General features: G+C 40.4%; 1 protein-coding gene across 3 annotated transcripts in view; it reads left to right on the plus strand.

Annotated features, from left to right (window-relative positions):
- Positions 1 to 11,032, plus strand: part of LOC110959229 (EBF transcription factor 1) — a 102,285-nt gene extending 91,253 nt beyond the window's left edge. For 2 of the 3 annotated variants that reach the window (XM_022206016.2, XM_022206015.2), the window contains exons 14-17: positions 900 to 1,082; positions 1,911 to 2,108; positions 3,726 to 3,794; positions 7,442 to 11,032. In XM_022206016.2, the coding sequence (XP_022061708.1) occupies positions 900 to 1,082; positions 1,911 to 2,108; positions 3,726 to 3,793 (449 nt within the window). In that variant the 3' untranslated portion in view covers position 3,794; positions 7,442 to 11,032. The remainder of the gene's footprint in view (positions 1 to 899; positions 1,083 to 1,910; positions 2,109 to 3,725; positions 3,795 to 7,441) is intronic. The other variant, XM_022206017.2, reaches the window with a different exon arrangement.
- Positions 11,033 to 22,787: the final 11,755 nt, after the last annotated feature.

A 22,787-nucleotide genomic window follows, 5' to 3' on the forward strand; every position in this document is an offset into this window, starting at 1 on the left:
TGCTCTGAGTGATCACTTTTTATCCAACGGTGAAATATGGCCTCTTGCAGGACGACAACTCCTCCATCCACTGGGCACAAGGGGTCACTGAAAGGGTTCATGAATATAAATATTATGTGAATCATGTGCTATGGCCTCCACTGCCGCCAGATATTTAGAAAAAGATCTCAAAAATCCCATCACCCCCCCAAAAAACTGAAGATTTTAGAGCTATATATTAGATAGGATTGTCTATTAGTATAATTAAATCGCCAAATGAGGGAATATCTTAAGGAAAAAATGACATGATTCCCCCACTAGATTTCCAGAGATTCTCAAAATCAGTGGCAAGGAGCACTGAAGCTGTTCTTATTATGATCACATTTTGGTGGTTTTTCCTTCAATTTGTCACTCATTTCTGTTTATAGGGACATTATTCTAAGTGCCATCATTAGAAGAAACACATGTAATTTGCATTCTCTATTTGCAGACTAACTACTGTAGTTTTGTTTTGAGATATCTAGAAATAAACGGACAGGATTTGAGATGATAAATGTTAAAAAAAGAAAAGTGAGATACTGCAACAGAAACTGCGCTGAGATGTGTTGATGAGAAAAAAAATGTTAAATTCTGTCATATTTCTTCTTCAAGAAGCTTTTGTTCTGGTGTCATTTTTGTTAAATCTCTGACAAAGATTTGGAGCTGTTCTGAAATTTCTGAACTTCAACATAAAAGTCAGTTCACGCAATTCCTAATGTTCAGTTATATCTGTGCAGGTTCTCATATTTAATCCCGTATATTTAGTGTTTCTGAGTAATTTGCAGTCTCAGTGTGTGCAGAACTACCAAACATAAGGTCTGTGTTTGCATCGCTTTGCCTAAATCTCCTGCTCTTCTTCTTCTGCACTTCATTTCCTGCAGGTTTTGTGCGCAGCAGCAGTAGTGTGTCGCCTCACGGTTATGTCCCCAGCACCACGCCTCAGCAGACCAGTTACACCTCAGTCACCAGCACCATGAACGGCTACGCTAACAACACCGGCATGACCAACCTGGGAGGCTCGCCCACTTTCCTTAACGGCTCTGCAGCCAACTCGCCTTATGCTAGTAAGTGGATCTGAGTTCGCTCGCTCAATAAACAAGCTGCTTTAAATGGGCTTGTACGGCTTTAATTACAGGTGCCCCACGCTGCCTGCATACATACTGTACCTGCAGCTGTGCACATACAAAGACACACGCAGTCAAAATATCCGCTGACAGAAAGTGAAACTCTCAGATCTACTGTGTGGAGATTCCCCCATGGGGCTTTCTGTCGCGGTGTCTTCAAAAACAATCACCGACTCGCTGCTCGTAGCTGCATTTTGTCCTCCGTCCATCTCCTCCCTCCTTCCCTCGCTGCCTTTTATCTGACAGCCACACCTCTTCTCTGTGTGTTGGTTAATTGCATCCTATTTCCATTTAGCTAGAAAGGAAGACAGACTATGGAGGGAGGGAGGAAAGAGCAAAAACAGAGAGATGCGAGTTGTTGTTGTTTTTTTAGTTGTTTGCTGAAGTTTGATGATGATGAAGGAAGATTAAGATGCGAACATTTGAGAAGAATACACTTCTGGTGTCACTTCTCATAAAGTACATATTAATCTGTCTTTATAAAATGCATTTCATAGCTAGGAATATTTGAATACATGAATGTTACGCCCAAATGTGTCATTTAACAACATCTTTGTGTGTTACTTCTTTATGTCTCAGATAATGTGGAAGACATTCTTAATGAATTCATTAAACAGTAAAGTTCAGGTGTTTATTGAAGTAATAATGTCTTTTTTTCTTCATTCTCATCCTTCTGTAATCGTCTCCTTTCATTTTCCTTGTTCCACATCTTTTCTTTGTCCTCATCCCTCTCCCCTCCTCTACATAAATCATCTCCCTCCCCTCCAGTCGTCCCCTCCAGTCCCACCATGGCCTCCTCCACCTCTCTTCCCTCCAACTGCTCCTCCTCCTCTGGTGTCTTCTCCTTCTCTCCGGCCAACATGGTGTCAGCGGCCGTTAAGCAGAAGTCGGCCTTCGCTCCGGTGGTCAGGCCCTCCTCCTCCCCTCCACCCTCCTGCACCAGTGCCAACGGCAACGGGCTCCAAGGTAACTCACCGTGCCAGTATATCAAATGATGCTTAGAGGGAGGATTTCCCCAGCTGATGATTTCAGGAAGCTTCCTGCTCCTCTAGTGGGGTTTTGCAAATATTTTCAGTCTGTGTTTTTTCACTTCTCTCAGTCCTCTAACAATACCTCATCACATATTTGATGTGTTGGAAGTATTTCATTGCCATTGAATTTTGTACAGACATCTGACTTTTACTATAGTGCCACCATGAAGTCACACATTAATGTTTATTATTGACGTATCACAAAAGTTACTGAATGAATCTCAAGTACAGGAATTCATGCACCACACAGGATTAACTGTAATAACTTTCAGGATCTCCTTAACATTTCATTTAGCACCACCATCAGGTAGAATTTTTTAATGTAATACTTTGGATTACGACAAAATACTAACAAATCTAACATGTCAGCATGCTAACCTCCAAAATAAACCTCTAAATCCCAAGCAGTTTGTGGGAGTTGATTGCTCATGTCACTTTTTAACTCACTGTGGGCTAACTTTTCACTGCGATATGAAGTCCTGCACCTCCATGGAAACAGCACAACTATGACCAGAAGGAGAGAGAAGTCAAAAATATGTGTTTGAGTGCAGTGTAGCAAAGTTATAATGTTATTGAAAAAGAAGAAATGAAAGTTGAATTTCTTTGGTTGCTTATTTTACACAAAAGGAAGAAAATGTACTTTCTGTATATACTTACATTTTAAATGTCTTATATTAGTTTCCTATTAGTTCTTTATGAGGACAGCCTGCAGTTCAGTCTATTTCAGACAAAACTCCCTGAATTTGAATGTTAGTCACAGGTTTGTCACTAACGGCTTCCTGGTTGCACTGAGGAGCTCTGAATCTTCTTTTGGTTTTTTTTTTTTTTGTTTTGCTTTGTTTTTTTGTTTTGCTTTTTACAGAATTTGGTTACAGGAAACAGTTCAATTTTTTTTTTTTTCAAGCAATTCTTTCTGTTTTCATAGTCTCTGGCTCTGATTAAAAAAAAAAGTACTTTTTTAAAGACAGCATGTCTTTCTAACTCACTGGCAGGTTTGAGGGTTGACAGGATTAGTTGGTGAAATGTTTTTCTGTACCAGTAAATTCCATCTACACACCATCAGCATGTAAAACTTCACATTGTGAACAAAGTTGTCATACTTACAGTAGCATTTAGTTCACGATGAAAAGGCCAATGTCGACTGTAGTAGAAGAAGACAGGACACAGAACTTAAACGTCATGTGCTTTGAAAGCCCAATCATCCATCCCCTCCTCCTTCATGAGACTTTTTTTTTTCCAATAAATTATATATGAGCATCATGTGACATCCACATTTGCTTCTTAATGTAAACACAGGATGTTTACATTAAGAGGTTTGCAACCACCCAGTGACTGTAATGAGACAAGGAAATGTAAACATGGGTCATTTTAAGCCTTTTAAGGGGTCATTTTTTCTGATGAGAAACAGTCTGAACAATTTTATCCACCTCTTCTTCTTTGGATTAATGATTTTTTTCTCCTTCTCTCTCTTGACTTCTAACCTTTCCTTTTCTACTCCTCTGACCTATCATCCTTTTCTCACCATTTCTTCATTCCTGCCTCTCTCTACCAGATCAAACATTTGTGGACTCTAGCAAGTACTCAACAGCCAGCTCTCTACAAGGCCTGGCCTTCACCTGAAGTATGTTCCTCAACTCTTTCTTCTTTCAACTCTGTTAACTAATTGCATTGCAATGTAAGATTAACTGACTAATTTAGATGAATTAATAATTGTCATGTCCTGTTTTCCTCTGTTTCTGAATGATTGTTCAAAAAAACCTCACTGCTTTTTCACCTTCAACTTCCTTTTGTCTGACTTTCTTTGTCTGTTGATCTTTATTCTGTCTTAATTTCAACTTTTCATCCTCTTCCGACTTAAATTTGGTAGAAATCAGGATCATTTAGTTGTCTGGAACTCCTCCCTGCCCTCCTATTGGCTGGGAAGAAAGGCAGGAAGTTAGATATTTACAAAGACAAAAAAAAGACATTTGGCACAGAGAGTTTATTTCTCAACATCACTGACTTTGTGTGTGTGTGTGTGTGTGTGTGTGTGTGTGTGTGTGTGTGTGTGTGTGTGTGTGTGTGTGTGTGTGTGTGTGTGTGTGTGTGTGTGTGTGTGTGTGTGTGTGTGTGTCTAGTGAGCATGTGCGTGGGTGTGGGAACTCAAAGCATAGCCTCAAAGCACAGCTGAAATAAACACACCCCACTTGCAGCTACACACACACTCTTTCCACTGTCACACACACTAGCTGATCACACACTGGCAGCTTACTAGGGAGCGATCAACAATGACAGCTGTTCGACTCTCTTGACAGTTTATACTGTCAGTATACCTGCCCTACGGTTTGTGTGTGTGTGTGTGTCTGTGCACACTCATAGTACTTGAGACAAAAAAGAAAACTGGAAGCTCAGCTGAAACAATAAGTTTTGTCTTGCTGTTCCTAAAAAAATATTCTTTTCGGTTGAAAGACTCCACCTAAAGTGAAATTTAAAGCCATTCATTTAACCAGTTCTTCTCTCTGCTGTGTGTGTGTCTGTGTGTACTGACATGAATCTTATGGGGACATGCTCTGTTTTCAGAGTCCCATTATGAGGACCGCTAAGAATAATGTGTTTGGTCATGCCCAGGGCTCTGAGGCTGAATATGTATATGTGAGCATAGCAGCTGCTGCAACAATATGCTTTCACTATTAGTAATTAAACTCGCTATACCAAACAAGAGAGCAGCTCAAAGACCAATTCATGTATTTTGCAAGTCCAAAAGGATCCACAACAGTTCATGTGATGTAAATTTTGTCTTCCACCCAAGTCTGCAGACATCCATGTGCAGCCCAGAATTTGCCACTGCACAGACGGTCCTTGTTTTAAGCGCTCATTGGTTGAAGCAGTTGTTATGGGAAAAGGCTGTACAAGGAGATTTTTCATCATGCACACCTTTAGAATCAGAATCAGCTTTAATGGCCAAGTACGTACACAACAGGAATTTGGTTTCAGCTGTCTAGGAATATTGAAGAGAATTTAAAAAAAATAAAGAAACTATAAAAAGTGTAACAGAGAGGGGAAAAAATAGTAGAAATAAAATTAAATATTACTCAGTATATACAGAACATTACAGCTAGAAAGGAATATATAAACACAGTAGTGCAAAATGATAATTGCTGTAATATAAATATAATTAATTCATCATTAGAAGACTTGTAATTGAAGTAGTTCCTCTTAAACTTTGGAGGTGCTTTGATTTGTACATGCTTTCCACTGAAGAAGTTCTCCAGAAATCCTACTGTGCTGTGCACCCCTCAGGAATAACCACATTTACATAGTGCTACCTGTAACTAACTGCTGTATCTTGGAAAAAGTCCAAAATCGCAGCCTTTTTTAAACATCTATGATAGCCCCGTGTGTTTTTCTGTGTTCACTGCATACCTACTGTAGTCTGAATAGAATCATGTCCGTATCCAACGGCTTCAGAGTACACATTGGCCATGCGGAAACCATGAACTGGCTTTTTCACGTTCACAAGAGGCTGCACGGTGGCTTGGTGGTTGGCACTTTCGCCTTGCAGGTAGAAGATCCTCCGGCCTTCCCGAGATCTTTCTGCAGGGAGCTTGCATGTTCTCCCTGTGCATTCCTGGTACTCCGGCTTCCTCCCACAGTCCAAAAACATGCTCAGGTTAATTGATTACTCTAAATTGTCCGTAGGTATGAATGCAAGTTTGATTGTTTGTCTTTATATGTAGCCCTTTGATAGACTGGAGACCTGTCCAAGGTGTCCCCTGCCTTTACCTTAAGTCAGCTGGGATAGACTCCAGCCCAAATAATTATTGAGCGGTGTAGATAATGGATGGATGGACATTCACAAGAGCCTGCTCGAGTCAGCATGACATAAGTTCTGACCTCTCTTTGGTCGCCTGTGTGCAACCAAAAATCTATGTCCATACAGATGCCATGCTACAAGAGCCGTAGCATATTAGCATGCATGGAATACATAGGTACTGATCTACTGCACATTATTGGAAGACAGTCCTCCCAGCAAACTAGAAAGTAATATAATAACAACTATACATCAGCTGTCAGTCTGTGTGCTCGTCCACAAGGGAGTATAATCCAGGTGTGTTTAAGCCACAGTGATCCACTCTGCAACTGGATCATAAAGTGTGTTTAAAACTAAACTCCTGATAAACACAAAAAGACGACTTTCTATCAAACAGGGCTCCAATTTGGGGTCCTGATTATCCCCTTGATGCCTATTGTCTCGAATTTGCAACACAGCGCTTTCATTCAGACTGTAGCCAAGTTAGCATATCCATTCCCCCAATGCCGGTTTGTGCATATTCAATACGTACATCGGAACCTTTTGCAAGCACTAGGGACCTAATGATTATATATCTGTTACTATATATGTTATATATCTATGTATCTATGTTGTATGTGTAATAGATAAATTAACAATCTTCAATTATTTTAGCATCAACTGGAAAGCAAAAACACACAAGTTCAGGTGTCAAGGAGTTATACTACTAATATTTTCTTTGCCACTATCAGCTAAGAGATGCTCAGTAAATTTATCCCTTAAGATAGTCGACTGTAGTCTGTACATGTGAATTTCCCGCACTATAAGAACTTTCTACACTGTGTCCAAAAACTGAAGACACACTATTCCCAAAGCAACAGCTCATCCTTTAGCTTTCCTGTGACTCACACCACTCTACGCCATACATGCCCCGCAGGTGTAGCCATTAAACTAAACAGACACACTCCGCAGCACATCATTCCACAAACGTTCTGTGCTTGATGTAGCCAAAGTATTAGGGTTTGGCAAGTCGTAGTTACGGTTATGGTGGGGATAAGTCTTCAGGAAATGAATGTAAGTCAATGTAATGTCCTCTGAAGTGATGGAAAAATATCTCCGTGTGTGTCACTTTGGGCTGGGCTCTGCTTCTCACATGTTGACACCCTTCCCCTGGGTTTAAAGACAACACATGCCATGATGCAATCCGTCAGGCGCACACACAAATGTACAGCAGAATACGCCAACTGTTGCCGCGCAGAATGTGTGCAAGCAGCATCGCCAGCTCAGATGATGCTCGATTTTTACTGATTTATTTGTCTATTGATGTTTTAAATGTCGCTGCAGTCACACAGCTGCACAGATGGGAGAACATATTGATGCATTTACAAGGGAATTTTTTATGACCATGAAAATATTTGGCTATGTTTTAAAAGTTTTTTTTTCTTCTCTTTTCTTCCCCTCTCTCCTTCGTTCTCTTTCTCTCTTTCTCCGCTCGGCAGCAATCCCGGGAATGATCGTCCCACCCATGTAAAGGTGTGAGTGCATGACTGTGTGCGTGTTTGTGTGTGTGTGTGTGACAGTGTGTGAGTTGAACCAAGCACACTCTCACTGATCCTGCTGGAGGATTCGGTGCGAGTCAGACTCCGGTCAGGGATGGAAGCAGCTGTCCCGATCTGAAGGAACAAACCCAACTCAGGCCCTTTCTAACACAATAACAACTACAAGAACAACAGAAGAAGAACAAAAAAAGTTTAAAAAAAACAAAAAACAAAGACTGTTTGCAAGAAAACAAGTTGTTTAGACTTTGTACACCTTGATGCTTTTATAGGAGAACGGCCACGCCTACGTTACGGACTCTCCACGGACACATGAAGTGTATTTATTTTGGAGAGAATCCTTTTCCTCCCTTGAGTGATTGTTGATTTCTTTTCTTTTTCTTTTTTTGTGCAACACTTAATGTGTGATAATCATCTTCTAACTGTAACCTACATGAGGGACTTTCTATTTATGAAGTTTAGTCTTTAACGAAGGAATATAATGTGAAGAATGCCTGACGATGACGGTGATGATGAGTCAAAGCGATGATGAAGAAGGATTCACACGGGGGTCAAATCCAGCCAACACAGACGAGCCAAACCAGACACACACTCTCATTTGTCTTTGCCAAAACCACCATCGCTCTCTGAGACGTGGAGCTGAATCATTCAGCTGAAGGATTTGGACGTTGCACTTTCAGCCATTCAAGAAATCCCGGTGTTTACCAGTGTTTGCTACCAATCTTTCATCCACCAGAAGGTGCAGAGAGAGAGAAGAAATCTGTCAATTAACAAACAAAGAAGGAACAAATTTATTTCTGCCGCCCACGATTCAAAATTTCACACGCTTCAGTGCTAATTCAAGACACGTTTTGCAATAGCGAACCATAAAAAGGCCATAAAAGACTGCAGCTTGTTCCCAGCAGTGGAGTGTGTGATTACTGGGTGCCAGCAGCAGCTTCACTGTTCAGGATTTGACCCAAAAACTGCCACTGAGTCCCTCCATCGGCCACATCTGTTTTACAGTCGGACACAGCCACAGCAACCTCTATAGAAAGGGGAACATGTCTTACAAGACTGCTGCCATTTTGATTTTGTTGTGTGAGATTTGCTTTGCTGAGTTCTTGATTACTGAACAGATAAATTCTTATTTCTTCTTCTTGATTTTTTTTTTTGGTTTGCTGTGTTTGTTAATATTTTTACTGTGATCAGCCGGCCAATCAGATTGTGCTTTTTCTATTATTTTTTTGCATCTGCCTTCTGATATGATCGGCAACTTGAGTGGGAAAACTAACCAACGTTGTGTCTTAAATGCTGCGCTGCAAAAAAATGTCAAAAAATTTGCAACTGAGGGTTAAAATTTGGCTTTTTAAAGTGTGAAAACAACTTTAACAGCATCAATCATTTCTGCAGCAGCCCTTAAATGGCGTTTATGCTCATATACGTCATATATTAGTCATTCTGACAGAAGGAAATTATGCGATGCTGTTTTAGAGCGACAAAATAGACCGGGGTTGATGAACGGGTCAACACAGCATCAAGCGTTAACATTCATTTGCTGTTTCTAACCAACAGCTTTGTCTTTTTAGCCAAGATCAAGATGATTTTCTAAATTTAACCAAGTTGGTTTTTGTGTCTAAACCTCACTGAACCTTAACCAGACTTTTGTTACATCATAAAATCAGTGAAAACTCTCAAAATCGGACACTTTAAGAAACGTGATCCTGCTGATAGGTGCATCAGATAGAAAATGGTTGTTCTGATGCTGTTGTTAAATATTTTTGGTCCAATGTTTTGCACTTATTTCTGGAACTAGAAAAGTACAAACTATAATTTCCTGTTTTTTTACATGAAAAACAGACATTTTTTGCAGCGCAGGACAGTTAGCCAGCGACATGTCTTAAATGCCCGGTGTGTGAAAACTATCTGAAGGTGTGCGTGTGTGTTTTTCAAAAGTCTTAATTAAATTATGACGATGTTAATTTTGCCAAAGCCCTTATTTGATACATTAATGCCTGAATAGTCTTACGCCACAGTTTTTATGCTGTTCTACATATCTTTGCTTGTCACACATTGTCAGAAACCGAAAGGATGCCATATTATGTACATCTGTCATTGTCAGGCCTGCATTCAGAAATCACACTGATACAGAATCTATTTGAGAGTGAATCCGATTCTTAACTGGGCAGAAAACTTAAATAGCATCTATTTGACGAACAGAAATCATTTGCAACGACTGCCTGATGAGATCTGAACCTTCAGTCACCTGAATGTTACTGCTAAAAACAACAAAAAGGAAAGGGAAGGAAATACTTAATATCCCTCAACTTTTAAATTCAAATTAAATGAATGAAAGCAACCTCATCAGTCACAAGACTTCAGGAGCTACGACTGGAGGTCTGTCAGTGAAGAAGTAATCAAGAACTGGGATGAAAGAATTTAAGAAAATGAAAAAAAAAAGTCCTCAAGAATTGAAAAGAAAAACAGTTGTGATTTGAGGAAAAAACAACTAAAACCCTGAAAAACCTCCCTGAAGATTCTCAGATGTGCTCCTTATTTTCTTTGTCTCTCATGTCAGGATTTGAATGTTATTAAGACATCTTAGTTGTTTTTGTATTATAGTGTCTGTTTGTTAAAAGCCATACTTCCACTGCTAATTTCAATCAAGCTAAAATAAGCCATGGTGTCTTTTTTTTATTTTCAAATCAAGGAAGCAGGAGGATGTTTTTCATTTTTGTCATGTTGTTCGCATCATTCTCGTTCAAGTTAGCATCATTTCGTTGCATTGTGTAGATGTAGAGTTTATGAAAATGTCATTATGATTATGTGTGTTTGTCTTCCATGTGATGGATTTTTTTGGATGGAAAATTGTTGCTCAGTGAAGGCTGAAAGAGATGAAGGAAAAATCTCTCCTCGTTTTCCTCCTTTCTCCTGCTTCAGTCAGGTTTTCTGTCCTCTTTCTCTGCTCCCCTCCTCTGTTCATTTCCCTCCCTGTGCTATTAATACTCTGTATGTTTGCCCTCTTTTTTCCTTTCCTTCACTTTTCCTTTTTTTTTAAAAAAAAAAAAAAGAAATTGAGCCACCTATTTATTTTATCTCAAACATGGGTCTGGAGACCACTCTTCTGTTCGTGTCGACATGTGAGAGCGCCTGTGAGTGTGTGCGAGTGTGTGTCATCATTTTTCCTCTGAAAGAAAAATGTTATGTTTAAAAGCCGAGGGATGTTTTTTTAATAGTACATATATAAATACCTGTACAGGAAAGGAGTAAATAGAAAGTTTTTTTGTTTTGTTTTTTTGTGAAGGAAGCGAGATCCGAAGCACTTGTCTAACAGCAGTAGTAACATTTGTCATGGCTTGTCTGCGTTCAGGCTCACAGCGGTTGGCATTGTTCATACACATTATCAATAGTATCAGTACGGAGGGGAAGAGTACAGAGGAAACTACTGTAAAGATGATAATGTTGAATTTGTTTTTTTATTATTTTGAACTTTGAAGTGTAAAATAACTTTTTGACTCTCACTATATTTAATTAAAGTTCTTTCTTCTCTGTGAACGAGGCGTCGCTTCTCGGTTTTGTTGCTCGTCAGTCTCACTTAAACCACCAAGATGAGGCAATGAGACACACAAATGTGCAATTAAGGGGATTGAGACGCACCAGTGCAGCTTTCAGTGCAAGAGACAACTGGTGATCAGGTAAATCCAGCTCACCTGGACCGCCTGCTGATTCCTCCATATAAACTGCTGGTAGGCTGAAACTCTTGTTTGACTGAATGTGGTTTGGATGAAGTTTAGAGTCAGATGAGAAATATTTGCCCCACTTTGAGCTTGTGGATTTAATTGTCTGTTCAATATAAATGTTGATGATGGAGATAGATGGGAAACTGCTCAGTTCAAGCTATATATATATATGAACACTAACATTATGTTAGTGATCTGAAAGCAATGAGAGACTTTGATGAATGTGTTCTCATCATCTACTTGTGCTGGCAAAACAAATTAAAAACAAACTAACAGATCATTTGGTTGATTCTCAGTATACGGTTTGCTGTTTGGCAGCTGACTCAAGTCCATCTAATGCCAGGCTCATACCACACATCATCAGCCCAATGGTAGACTTTTATTTCATATCAGACATTCTGGCATCTCATGGCAAGAAAAACACAGGTAGAAAAGATACAAAATAAAAATAAAACAAACTACTGCCTTCAATTTCAGCAAGTTCTCCTGCATGCTGGCTCACTGGCATTGACTTACGTGGTGAAACTGAACTATTATGAATAAAATTAGTTTCACCTGTGAGAAGTCAAGATGACTGTCTTGAAAAAGGTCACAGATGAACACCAGGTGTGGAAAATGTCTCATTTTGTCTCCTCAAGTGCTTCAAACTCAACAACAACTAAAGCAACATCTGGGACACTTCAAAACTTATGTTCCCTGACTACGTAGTGAACTGAAAATACTGCGTTTCAGTGTAGCCGTAACATTTTACTATCGCACTCAGGAGCATTTCAACAAATTAATCACACCTGAGGTTAATGTCACCTTCTGCACGCCCACACACACGTTCCCCCTCTTTCCACCGACTGCTAATAAACAGTTCCAGGTCGGCTTTCATTCATAAAACTGTGCTTGCATGCTGGAGAGTGAAACAAAGACTGTCCCTTGCTTGAGCACTCACCTATTTATTATACAAGTCAGCAGGCTACAGTAGGTTTGGTCAGGAGCCAACTTTTAGTCTCTCATGACTCTCGGCCAAGTCAGTGAAAGAATTTATGACTCTATAAACACCTAATCTGACAGAGTGACCGTCCCTGAAAATAAAATGTCGGTTTTGGAACTTCCCACAGACTTTAAGACGCACATTTTAACTGCGCTACAGTGATGACAGCACAACTTCTCAATCATGTCTCAACACCTACATAAGCTGCCACAAAAACTTTAACATCGAAGCATTTCTAAAGTGATTTGGGACCTTTTTTGGATTAAAGAAAATACTTTAGCACATGCAATCGAAAATGCAGCACAAATACAGTAGTATATACCATTACTGTGCATCTTTTCGTCCGAAAAATGCCCCATTCCCCAAACTTCCACAAAACCTTCAGCAACCATTATAACTGTTTCAAGCGACTTTTTTATTTGTGTATCGCTTTTCATGCTTTTTCAGAGAGCCGTTCAAAGTGCTTTACAGCAGACAAACTGAAAAGGCATGAACAGCACAACAATAAAAAGCTAAAGCACACGCACACAAAAACGATCCAAACCATAGAGCTCCTAATGTGAAAAATGAAATAATACGATTGAAATATGACTTTCACAAGACACTCTGTTCAAATGTTCTGCACGATTCCAGTAAAATCCTGCAGCCAGAGAGGTCCTCCTGGGTCAAACTGTTACACAATATGTTGTAAAACTCCCAGACAGTGGAGGGAATTCACTCGGTGGGTATGTTTGCTTCATTATTTAAGTCTTCTCTTTCGTATTTCTTCACCATTTCTCTGTCACGTCGAGCTTTTTCTGTCTCCAGCAGCTCTGATGTTGAGCAAGGCTACCAGCGCTGCCAACAATGTGGTCATACATGCTGTGTGTGTGTCTTTGTGTGTGTGTGCGCGTTCATAAACAATACAAATTCTCCAGTGAGACCCGTTTCTGTAATGAGACAGATGGGCCCTGCCTGGAGTTAGCTATCAGCATGACCACAGGCTGTGAGTGTGGGAAAAGGGAAAAGGAGTGTGAGGTGTTATTCTCCTATTCCTAGCCTGCGGGCTTAATCAAAGAGGAGCCACAGATGTCTTATTGACACCAATTAGTTTGTCTCCTGGTGCACACACACACACACACACACACACACACACACACACACACACACACACACACACACACACACACACACACACACACACACACACACACACACACACATACATACATTGGCATGCATGCTAGTGTGAACATATATTCTTGTTTTATGTCTTAGCACTGATGTGAGTTGAGTTTGGGATTATTTATGGCCTCTTTTCAATAAGCTGAGGAATACATTTGATTTGTGGGAACGCTAGCCGCACTCACAGTTCACAAAAACACACCAGTTCGATAGCTCGTTGCCTCCGTGCACGTGTGCGTCTGTGTGATAATACCAAGTCTGACGAGACAGGACTGAAGACATCCATTAGCTAATGGATCTCTGCTCTCGTTTTTTTTTCCCCTCTCCTTCTTTTATCCCTCTCATCCTCTCTCCATCTCTACATCACACTCACGGTGCACTTAACCCCATCAGAAAGAAACACACACACTCACACACACACTCGTGCACAACACACACACATTCACAAAACCTTTTCCTCCTGCCTCCCTCCCTCCCTCCCTTCTCAGTTTGATTCAAAACCTTTATTTACACAGGCTGCCCATACAGACAATAAGTCTTCTTTTGAGATTTGGATCTGCTCACAGAAGAGTTTCAAAATCACAAATATGACCATTAATTTTAGGACAGAAATGGATGGAGCCCACAAATGATGATGCTAATGATGCTGATGAAAGAGCCTTTACCAGTCTAGGGCCTTTACATGCGTAGAAATATTGCAAAATAACATTCTGTGGGTCTAAAATATTCACATATACAAGCATTTCTGGAGTTACACTAAATGATGCAAACCACCTTTTCACTTTGCCGCAGAAAACTTCAACACTCATAACTGACTAATCAATGTAGATATCATGGATTCAATCACCCTGTTTATGCAAACTTAAGTACGTATAATCTGGGCTCTTCATGCAGTTCAGATGTTCAGCCTGGCAATGCCTACAGACAACTGAACACAGCACCAAGAACACAGCATACTAGATAGAATTAAGTTGTTGAGATTCAATTTATAAAAGTGAAAACTTACCTGATTTGAAACTGGCCAACTAAACCTTTCGAAATATTTGTGCAGTTCTACTCTGCTCCCAGCGCTCCTGCCAAACTGGTGACGCTCCCTGGAACTCTCATTAAACAGGCACATCAAGCATTATCTAGATTTTCTCCACTGTGCAGAAGTGGTGGCACCTTGGATTTCATTTTGGGGTAGATGAGGAAGTCGCAGGGAGCCAAACCTAGGGAGTAGGGAGGGTGGCAAGGCCAAAACACTCCTGCATATTCAACACGCTGCAGAAGATGACAGTCTGACCCCGGGGAAGGAATTAATGGTGCTCAACCAACGTGAATGTTGTAGAAAACAACAAACAACCTCTCATTTTGACCTGATGCATCTTCTTTGGTCTTTCTCAGTTTCACCGTCACATCTGCTGTTTGATGTTGAACCTCAACATCAAGGTCGACTCATGGAGATCCTTGCAGACTTTGACACAGATGTTGATCACGTCATGTCATGCAGATTATTGTCTCGATAAAATTGTTGTTTGCACCTGTTGGACCCATACGACCATGCCTTACTTGCACTGTTTGCACACAACGGAACCAGACTTTGGACTTTTGATTCCATGTCATACTTGTAGCGCCATCCTTGCTTCTTTGTGTGGAATTCTGCACAGCTTAACACTGATACCTGAAGCTGGCTTCCACCTGCACCACTCAATTCAGGTTTATTCATGTAGCACCAAATCAAAACATTGCTGATGTTGGGACACCTTACACAGAACGGTCAGTATCTCTCAATAACATAAACATAAAGAGAAGCCCGGCATTGTCAGAAATGATCCAAGAGAACCTGCCTATTACCCAACTTAAGACCCAAACCTAGTCTGAGAAGACAAATTTGAAAACGGGGCCTAACTCCAATATTAGGGCCCTAACTGTATCTTATAAAGCTGTTGTGAAAATTATTGTATTTTATGATCAAATGCTCTTAACTGTGCAGTGTGTAACTCATATGAAGCTCAGTAATTATCTATGAAGCACTGTAAGGAGGAACTCAGGCCTAACCGGTAGGGAATTAGAGATAACACACACCAAGATGTGTAACTCATGCTTATGTGCCTGTATAAAAGCTACGCTGTTTCCCGCCTTTGTCAGTCTCTCATTCAGACTGTGTTCTGTTCAAGTGATTCATGTGATTGCTTTGACTTGTGAGACAACTCTGAGTGTTGATTTGAAAAAGTCAGGACTCCACTGAAGAATTTTCCCAACAAAAGCCTAATATGACTATCCACAAAAACTCAAATGGTGAAGGAATGCCGTTTTTCTATGATAATGCATCCATCTACACAGCAGAGGTGGCAGAAGCAGTCAAATGTGGCTTTAAACTGTTGCTTCACGAACCTTACTTACTCGACCCGCACTTGTTTTCTATCGGTTTCCCAAAGTGAAATCCTACTTGCATGTTGCCATTTTCAGAGCAATGATGAAATCCTGCAAAACCTGAGTAACTTTCAGAGACATTCAGTCGAAGCCTGTGCTGAGTGAGTCTCTCAACTGGCAGCAAATATTTAAAGGACATCAGGGTTTAACTCTTTTTCCACGCAGTGCCTGAAGTCAGTAAATAAAATAAATGCTGATGCAGACTTTATTAATTATTTAGACGCACATTTGCTCCATGACTTAACTGTGTCACAGTACCAAAAAAATGATTGTACTGGTTCAGTAATATGCACCTGTTCCAGCAGACTTTCTCCAGTTTAGACTCCTGTCTGAGGACCGTTTTGTGCCCTCACACACTGCGTCTGTAGGCGATTGAGGGTGACAGTTCGTTTAAGGCAGCGTGAAGTCTGGCAACGGAAAACTGTGGAGGAAGGAAGCATCAAGTTAACAAGATCAGAAGAGAATATCGATTAGAAAGTGGAGAAATATGAGGATGAATAGGAGATGAGGAAGAGGAGAAGGCTTTAGAAACGAGGGTGAATGTTAATGGAGTCTTCCCTGGGTAGAGAGGTGATGTTGCTGCGTGATTTAACAATCCAGAGCTGCAGAACAATAACACCTAAATGCGTGTTAAAGGTTTAGCTTGTGCATTTGAATGAGGCGTGCTACAGCTAAGTAGAGGGGATGACACTCGTCACTGATGCCACTCCACAACCACTTGGATCACACAGTTTCACACATACTGAGACACGCTCACGCACACTCACTTAAGTGGAGGGCTTGAAATTGAGCTGGGACTTGCAACGAATACTCCAAACAATTATCTTTCTCTGCCGCGCCTCGCAGTCCATTTCCCGTGAATATATTCACATCTGCCTGCTTTATTCTTCCTCCCTCCATCCTCCTCGCACATTTTAACCTCCCTCACATGTCTGATGGCATCTCTCCCTCGGGTTTGGACAAAATGTGACACACAGTGATCATACTAGCGATGAGTGATTTATGACAGCAGATGTCTGTCACAAAATGTCCACACTGGTGTCACACGGTGTTGGCAAAATGTGGTTTCCTCCTGGAAGATGGATAATAGAATATTTTGTTATTGTGATGTAAGGAAGAGGAAGGTATATTCTTAATTTTCAGTCTTTACATTTTTACTTACGTGAAGTGAAAAATCCTAAAAATTTATGTTTATTTTTAATAATAAAAAATCTGTTGAAACTTGGTTACAAAAATCAATAATACAAAACTTGAAATTAAGATATAGCTCCAAATAAATACTATTTTAAGATGTAATTTATTTTTTTGTACATATCACAAAAATTTTCATTTTGAACTCCACCTGCCCCAAAAAGTTATGTGGAAAAAAGGAGATTATTTGAAGAGAAAACAAGACAGCTATATCTTTGACAAAATGCTTACAACTCTATCTGTTCACTACCATTGTTTGGTGTCTTCTGCCAACAACTGCCACTATACACAATGTACGACTGGGGCTGATGTCATTATTTTTCCAGATATTTGGCCATCAACCAAAGCATCTGACAAATGGAAATTTAAACAGGATGGTGGCGCTACAGGAAGAGTCAGGATCAGCAAAGTTCTCACAATTAACCCAGAGCTGAACCTGAGTGACTGAACCAATTTCTTTGTCAATCTAAAATGTCAACCTCAAGAGGGACCTGGATGAAAAGATTCCTCCTCTGGGGACAAGGAGTGTGTCTACATAATTTCATGGCAGTAAGTTTTCAGTCTGAATGAAGGTGACGGATAGCCTAGCCGCGCTAGACCCAGCTTTGAAGACGCAAGGGAACTCTCGACGGGGAGGGAGGCGGGCTAAAAGGTTGTCTTTCAAATCACTCTGCAGCAATTGGGTAGGTATACAACCAATCAGCGCAACGAATAGGCTGACGTAGTTCCCAGAACACCGGAAATCAGAGGATGTGGGAGTTCGGTGAAGCCTTATTTATACAGTCAGTGGGTGAAGCTCAAGTATATTACAGACATGTTAACAGAAAGATTATTCAGAGTCGGTGCTAATGGAGCTCAACGACTGTTGTCGTTTCTGTTGTTGACCCTGGCAGAGAATTAAATTCGTTGCCGTGGGTTGTCTAGCGTGGATAGGCTAGGTGAAGGACTGACTAACAGACTAACACTCCAATCCACAGCGGAATGCTACTTGTACGACTAAAAATCAGCTAACAATCACAACAAATCCAATACATACTGTTGATTAAAAAACGGTTAACTTAAAGCTTCTTTTCTGGTTTCTATCTCTGCTTTCATTCATCTGCATCTCGATTAAGAAATAAATATGCATTCTTTTGTTTCATTTTTTGATTCTACTGGAGTTATATTTGTTTTTATTTCCAGCATAATCTGTGTGTGTCGGGTTGCTTCATATTTCATTTGTTGTTCAATAAAGAAAGAAAAAAATTTTTTGTTACAAAAATAAAAAAAAACATTTTCCAGGTGTCAAAATAAAAAAACAAAGAAATAATTAAACACAGTACACATTCCTTGACTTAATTTGGAAAGCAATAATGGCAGTTTCTGTTATTTGTTTGTTTGGTTGGATTTTGTTGTTATTTTTGTTTTGTTTTTAATTTTAAATTGATATTGTTTTTGGGGGTCTTTTGGGGCTCAGTGCGATTTTCTTTTTTCTTTTTTTAATAAAGTGATCACTGATAACTGGTAGAAATGGGCAGCTGGGTTAAACCAGCTCTCTTGATACATCTGTGCATTGTAATCTGGAACTGTGACATCATCATGACCGCCTAATGATATCATCACTCGCTGCCAGGAAGTTGAGATTGTCAATGAGATGATACCCAGAAATGTGGGGAAAGCTGGCAGCAACGATTGATGATGATATCATCCTGTTAATCACCGTGTAAATAAGAAAATACTTCTGGTCTGCATAGGGATTATGTCACCAAAGGCTGTGCATATATCTCTGTGTGTGTGTCGTACTTCAAAATGTGAATGATATCACCATATTCCACTGAGAGTAACACACACAAACACACGTACACACACACACACGCGCGCGCCTGGACCACCCACAGCACTCTGATTGTCCAGTCACTGTGTTAAAGGGCTGCTGTGAAAATCAAATGTTACAGCCGTGCGTGACCTTGCAGAACTCTGATTGTCCTGGGCCGACCTAAGCTGCATGAAGCACTTCTGCCAAACAGCTGACAGCAAGAAAAGAGAGGTAAAACAAGAAAATGATGCTCGCTGCAGGATAAATGTACGGACAATGAAGACTGACTAGCTTCCTAGTTCAGAAGGAGTTTGTGACCTTTCTTTTTGCTCCTCTTTTCAAAGTCGTACACCCTCTTGCATCCACACATACACATACGGTAAACCAGGCCAGATCCAGCTGGCCGCCGAAGACAAGTTTTCTGATGTAATGTTCCAGTAATAAGTTTCTAATGCTTGTTGTATTGATGTTGAAGACATCTTTTTGGAAAACTTGGCTTTGATGTGTCCATAAAACAAAGGAGCAGCATTGTAAAATGGATCTTAAATGCTGATCTGCGCCTCGTCTTCACCGGCTACACGGTGAAAGCTGTGTGTCAGCAGCTAAACAACGCTGGCTGCAGTCCAGAGTCACACTGGATCTGTTCAGTCACAATGTTACTCAGCGCTCAGGACCATTCTGGCATCCCTCACATTCCAATGTTGCAAATATGAAGGAATGAAACGGTCTTGAAGAGCATAAAGGAAAAGGAAAGAAAAATCCAAACAAAACTGCCTCTGCTGGTGCTCCAGAGTTACAAGATTTTCTACAAAAATTAAAGTGAGTTATAACTGAGTGAAGACTGAAACACATTGTGATGGTACAGGCTTTAAGGCCAATAAATCAGACTGCAAGAGCAGAAGTTAATGCCAGAGAGGGCATAAACAACACTGAACTGGTCGCAGATGTTGAGCATCTGATGTAGCTCAGTCTCTTGAGCAAAGATTGACTGAGTGGAACAAGGGTTGCTTCACATCTCCACAACTTTGTAACCAGGACATAGTTTCCTCATTAGCTGGATTGTGGCTTGCTGGTGCAAATTTTCACAAATAAACTGAAAAACTCAAGAATCAGCACCCTGGACAGCAGCCTTGATACTGCTGATGACTGTTTGAGTGACAGGCCGTATATTAAAGAAGGAGGTGACTAACAAGATGTCACCCATTGTTTTGTGAATGTTTTGTGTGTTTTGAAGCTTTGAGTTGCAACTTTTGGTCCACTTTGTTTTCTGAAACCAGACATGATGAGCAAGTGGTGGATTTGACTGAGAATGGAACACTGAACACTGAGAACAACATACCTATGCCTTAAAAATATTAATACTTGTCATCTATTGTACTCTAAGTGGGGCCATAATTTACTCAATAGACATCATGATGTACTGAAAGACTAATGGAATTATCAATTGAAACCATTAAAGCATCAGGAAAATGTTGACTGAGGCTACAAATTAATAGAAAAGGGTAATTTTCTCATAGACTTCTATACGGTCCAACTCTTTTTTGCAATCACAGAAGTTGCCCCCTGGTGGCCACAAGAAAAAAAATCAGATTTAGACCATTTCTAAATTGGCATCACTTTTCGGATTCGGATGATACACTTTTTATACACAGTCTATGGTGAGCTCCAGCCTTTTTACTCCACCAAGGACTGTTGCAGAGTTATGTGGCAACCGGTGTACATTTGTCCTTCTGTGAATCCTTCTGTCTGTGCACAACATTACTCAAAAACGGACCAACGGATTTAGATGAAATTTGCAGAGAAGGTCAGAAATGACACAATTAGCATTTCATTAGATTTTGGCGATGCAGCTTTTAGTCTGGATTTGTTAAGGATTTCCCATTGAGATAGCATCACCGTAACTAGGACAACTCCTGTAGCTTCCTGCTGACCATCATATCATTGCGATCCTACTACAAATCCACCGCTGCCGACCTATTGGTATTGATACAAGGAACAATTAAATTGTGGGGGTGTTTCTGAGTCCCATTAATTCCCGCCGCCCGCTACATATTTATTCAGGCGATTCGGTATCCATACATACGTACACAGGCCCATGCTCAGCGCAAAGTCAGGGAATGAACAGTCTTGGCAGAGTGCTGCATTCTCTGAGTGCTTTTCTTGTTTTGTGAGTTCACAGTGGTCGTTCAGTTATGGTGTGAGGACAGCGTACCACTGCAGCTGTCTAACTCACAAACTTTCGTTTCCAAATCAGGAACAGTGTGAAACCAAACAAACGTGACATTACTGGATGACCTGCTGCACCACTCAGTCAAATATTTAGATATTTATTCCAAACAAATCACTTTTCCTGCTTCTGGAAAACTTGAATGCATCGGTTGCTGGGTCTCCATATAGTTTTACTAAATTCCAATGAAACAGGATTTTGACCCGTGTCGACTTGGAATTATTGCTAATGTATGTGATTTCAACCGACAATATTTTTTAAAAAAAAGTAGCATAACAGACATTTATTTACATACATAATATGCATCACTTTAACCTCTCAGGGCAGAGTCCACTCCTCCGTAGTCCTCTATCTCTCTGTGTTGGTGTTGAACCTGAGCCAAATGAATAATGCCTCTGCTCAGTCAACATGAGAAGTGTGGGTGTATGTGTGCACTGCATGTGTGGAGCTTAACTCCTGATATTAGCTAATTTGTGAATATTTGAGCACGGGGAGCTCAGAGCAAACAAACACGCACACGCATCGCCAGTGTTTTTACAGTTTCTCAACACACCCCCAGTGCCGCCCTCTGAAGCTGTGTGCTGCCAGCTCAGTGCTCATGCAGGAGGTCTGTAGCCTCCACTGACCCCTGCAGCGACCCCTGGGAGCCTCTTTCAGAAAGTGTGTAACACCAAGCACTGCACTCCTGCTGCTGTAAACACAGAAACACACCACCAGGGATCGAACAGTTATCAATAGTTCATCAACTGCACATGGACTTTAACCCCTCAGTGCCGTCTAACAGACCTGCAGTCTCCTTTCAGTGTCAGATAATTTATTATTAGCATTTATCTCCTTTCTCTTGTGGATGATGTGTTTGTTTTCTCGGCAATGCTTCAGCTAGATTTTAAGCTGTTTAATTTAGTGTTTTCTGAAAGAATCTACTGCTGTGATGAGTTTTCATCACTATGGCTGAAGATTTTAGTGCACGTTTGTGACTTTCAGCAGATCCTTATATCTCCGTAAATGGAGTTGGTAAGAAGTAGCAATCTGCTGCTGCTGGATCTTCATCCTCCAAAGGTGGCATCGGTTTTGAAGGCAATGACAAACACTTACCCTGAGGACTAACTGCATTTCCAACCCTGCAATATTGCCCAAATCCGTCTTTTCAGGAACTTGCATTTCCACTGCCACTGTCAGGGTCTAAATAAAATTCTGGGAAAATTATTTTAGCCCTCAAAAAGTTCCTGTTCGCAGCGTATTTCTAACTGAGAATTCAGGAACTTTGGTGGAATACTTGCGAATGGTACAGTACACTTTATTTCAGTCCGTCTCGAAATGAATCTTTACAATTGATCATAAAATCTGCATTCTGGGGCATTTTGAAATCTCTTTGCTGCTGCTGCTGATCTCTCTTCCAACTCAGTGACCCCATTTATGAAAGAGTGAATCCTGATCAACAGTAACATAGTTTAACTCTCTTTATGGTTTCTGTTGTCGCCTGTTCTTCGCTCCACATTGCCGTCATTCTTGTATATACTTTTGCATCAGCACTTCCATTTACTAGACACCTACTAAGACAATATGTACAAACAGCTGTTGGTTTTTCACATGTCAGTGAACTGATTTGTAAAATCTTTGCAGATATTTATTTAACAAATGGTCTGGAACCCGGTAGTTGCAAAAAAAGTTCTTAAGAGTACAAATTACAGTGGAATTAAGGAGACGAGATACATTTTTTGTCAGATTTTTCACTGGAGATGTCAATATTTTAGCTTTTTTTTTCCTCATAAGTGCATAAAAAACAAACCGTTCAT

Source organism: Acanthochromis polyacanthus, chromosome 17 (assembly GCF_021347895.1).
Source record: "Acanthochromis polyacanthus isolate Apoly-LR-REF ecotype Palm Island chromosome 17, KAUST_Apoly_ChrSc, whole genome shotgun sequence".
NCBI classification, from domain to species: domain Eukaryota; kingdom Metazoa; phylum Chordata; class Actinopteri; family Pomacentridae; genus Acanthochromis; species Acanthochromis polyacanthus.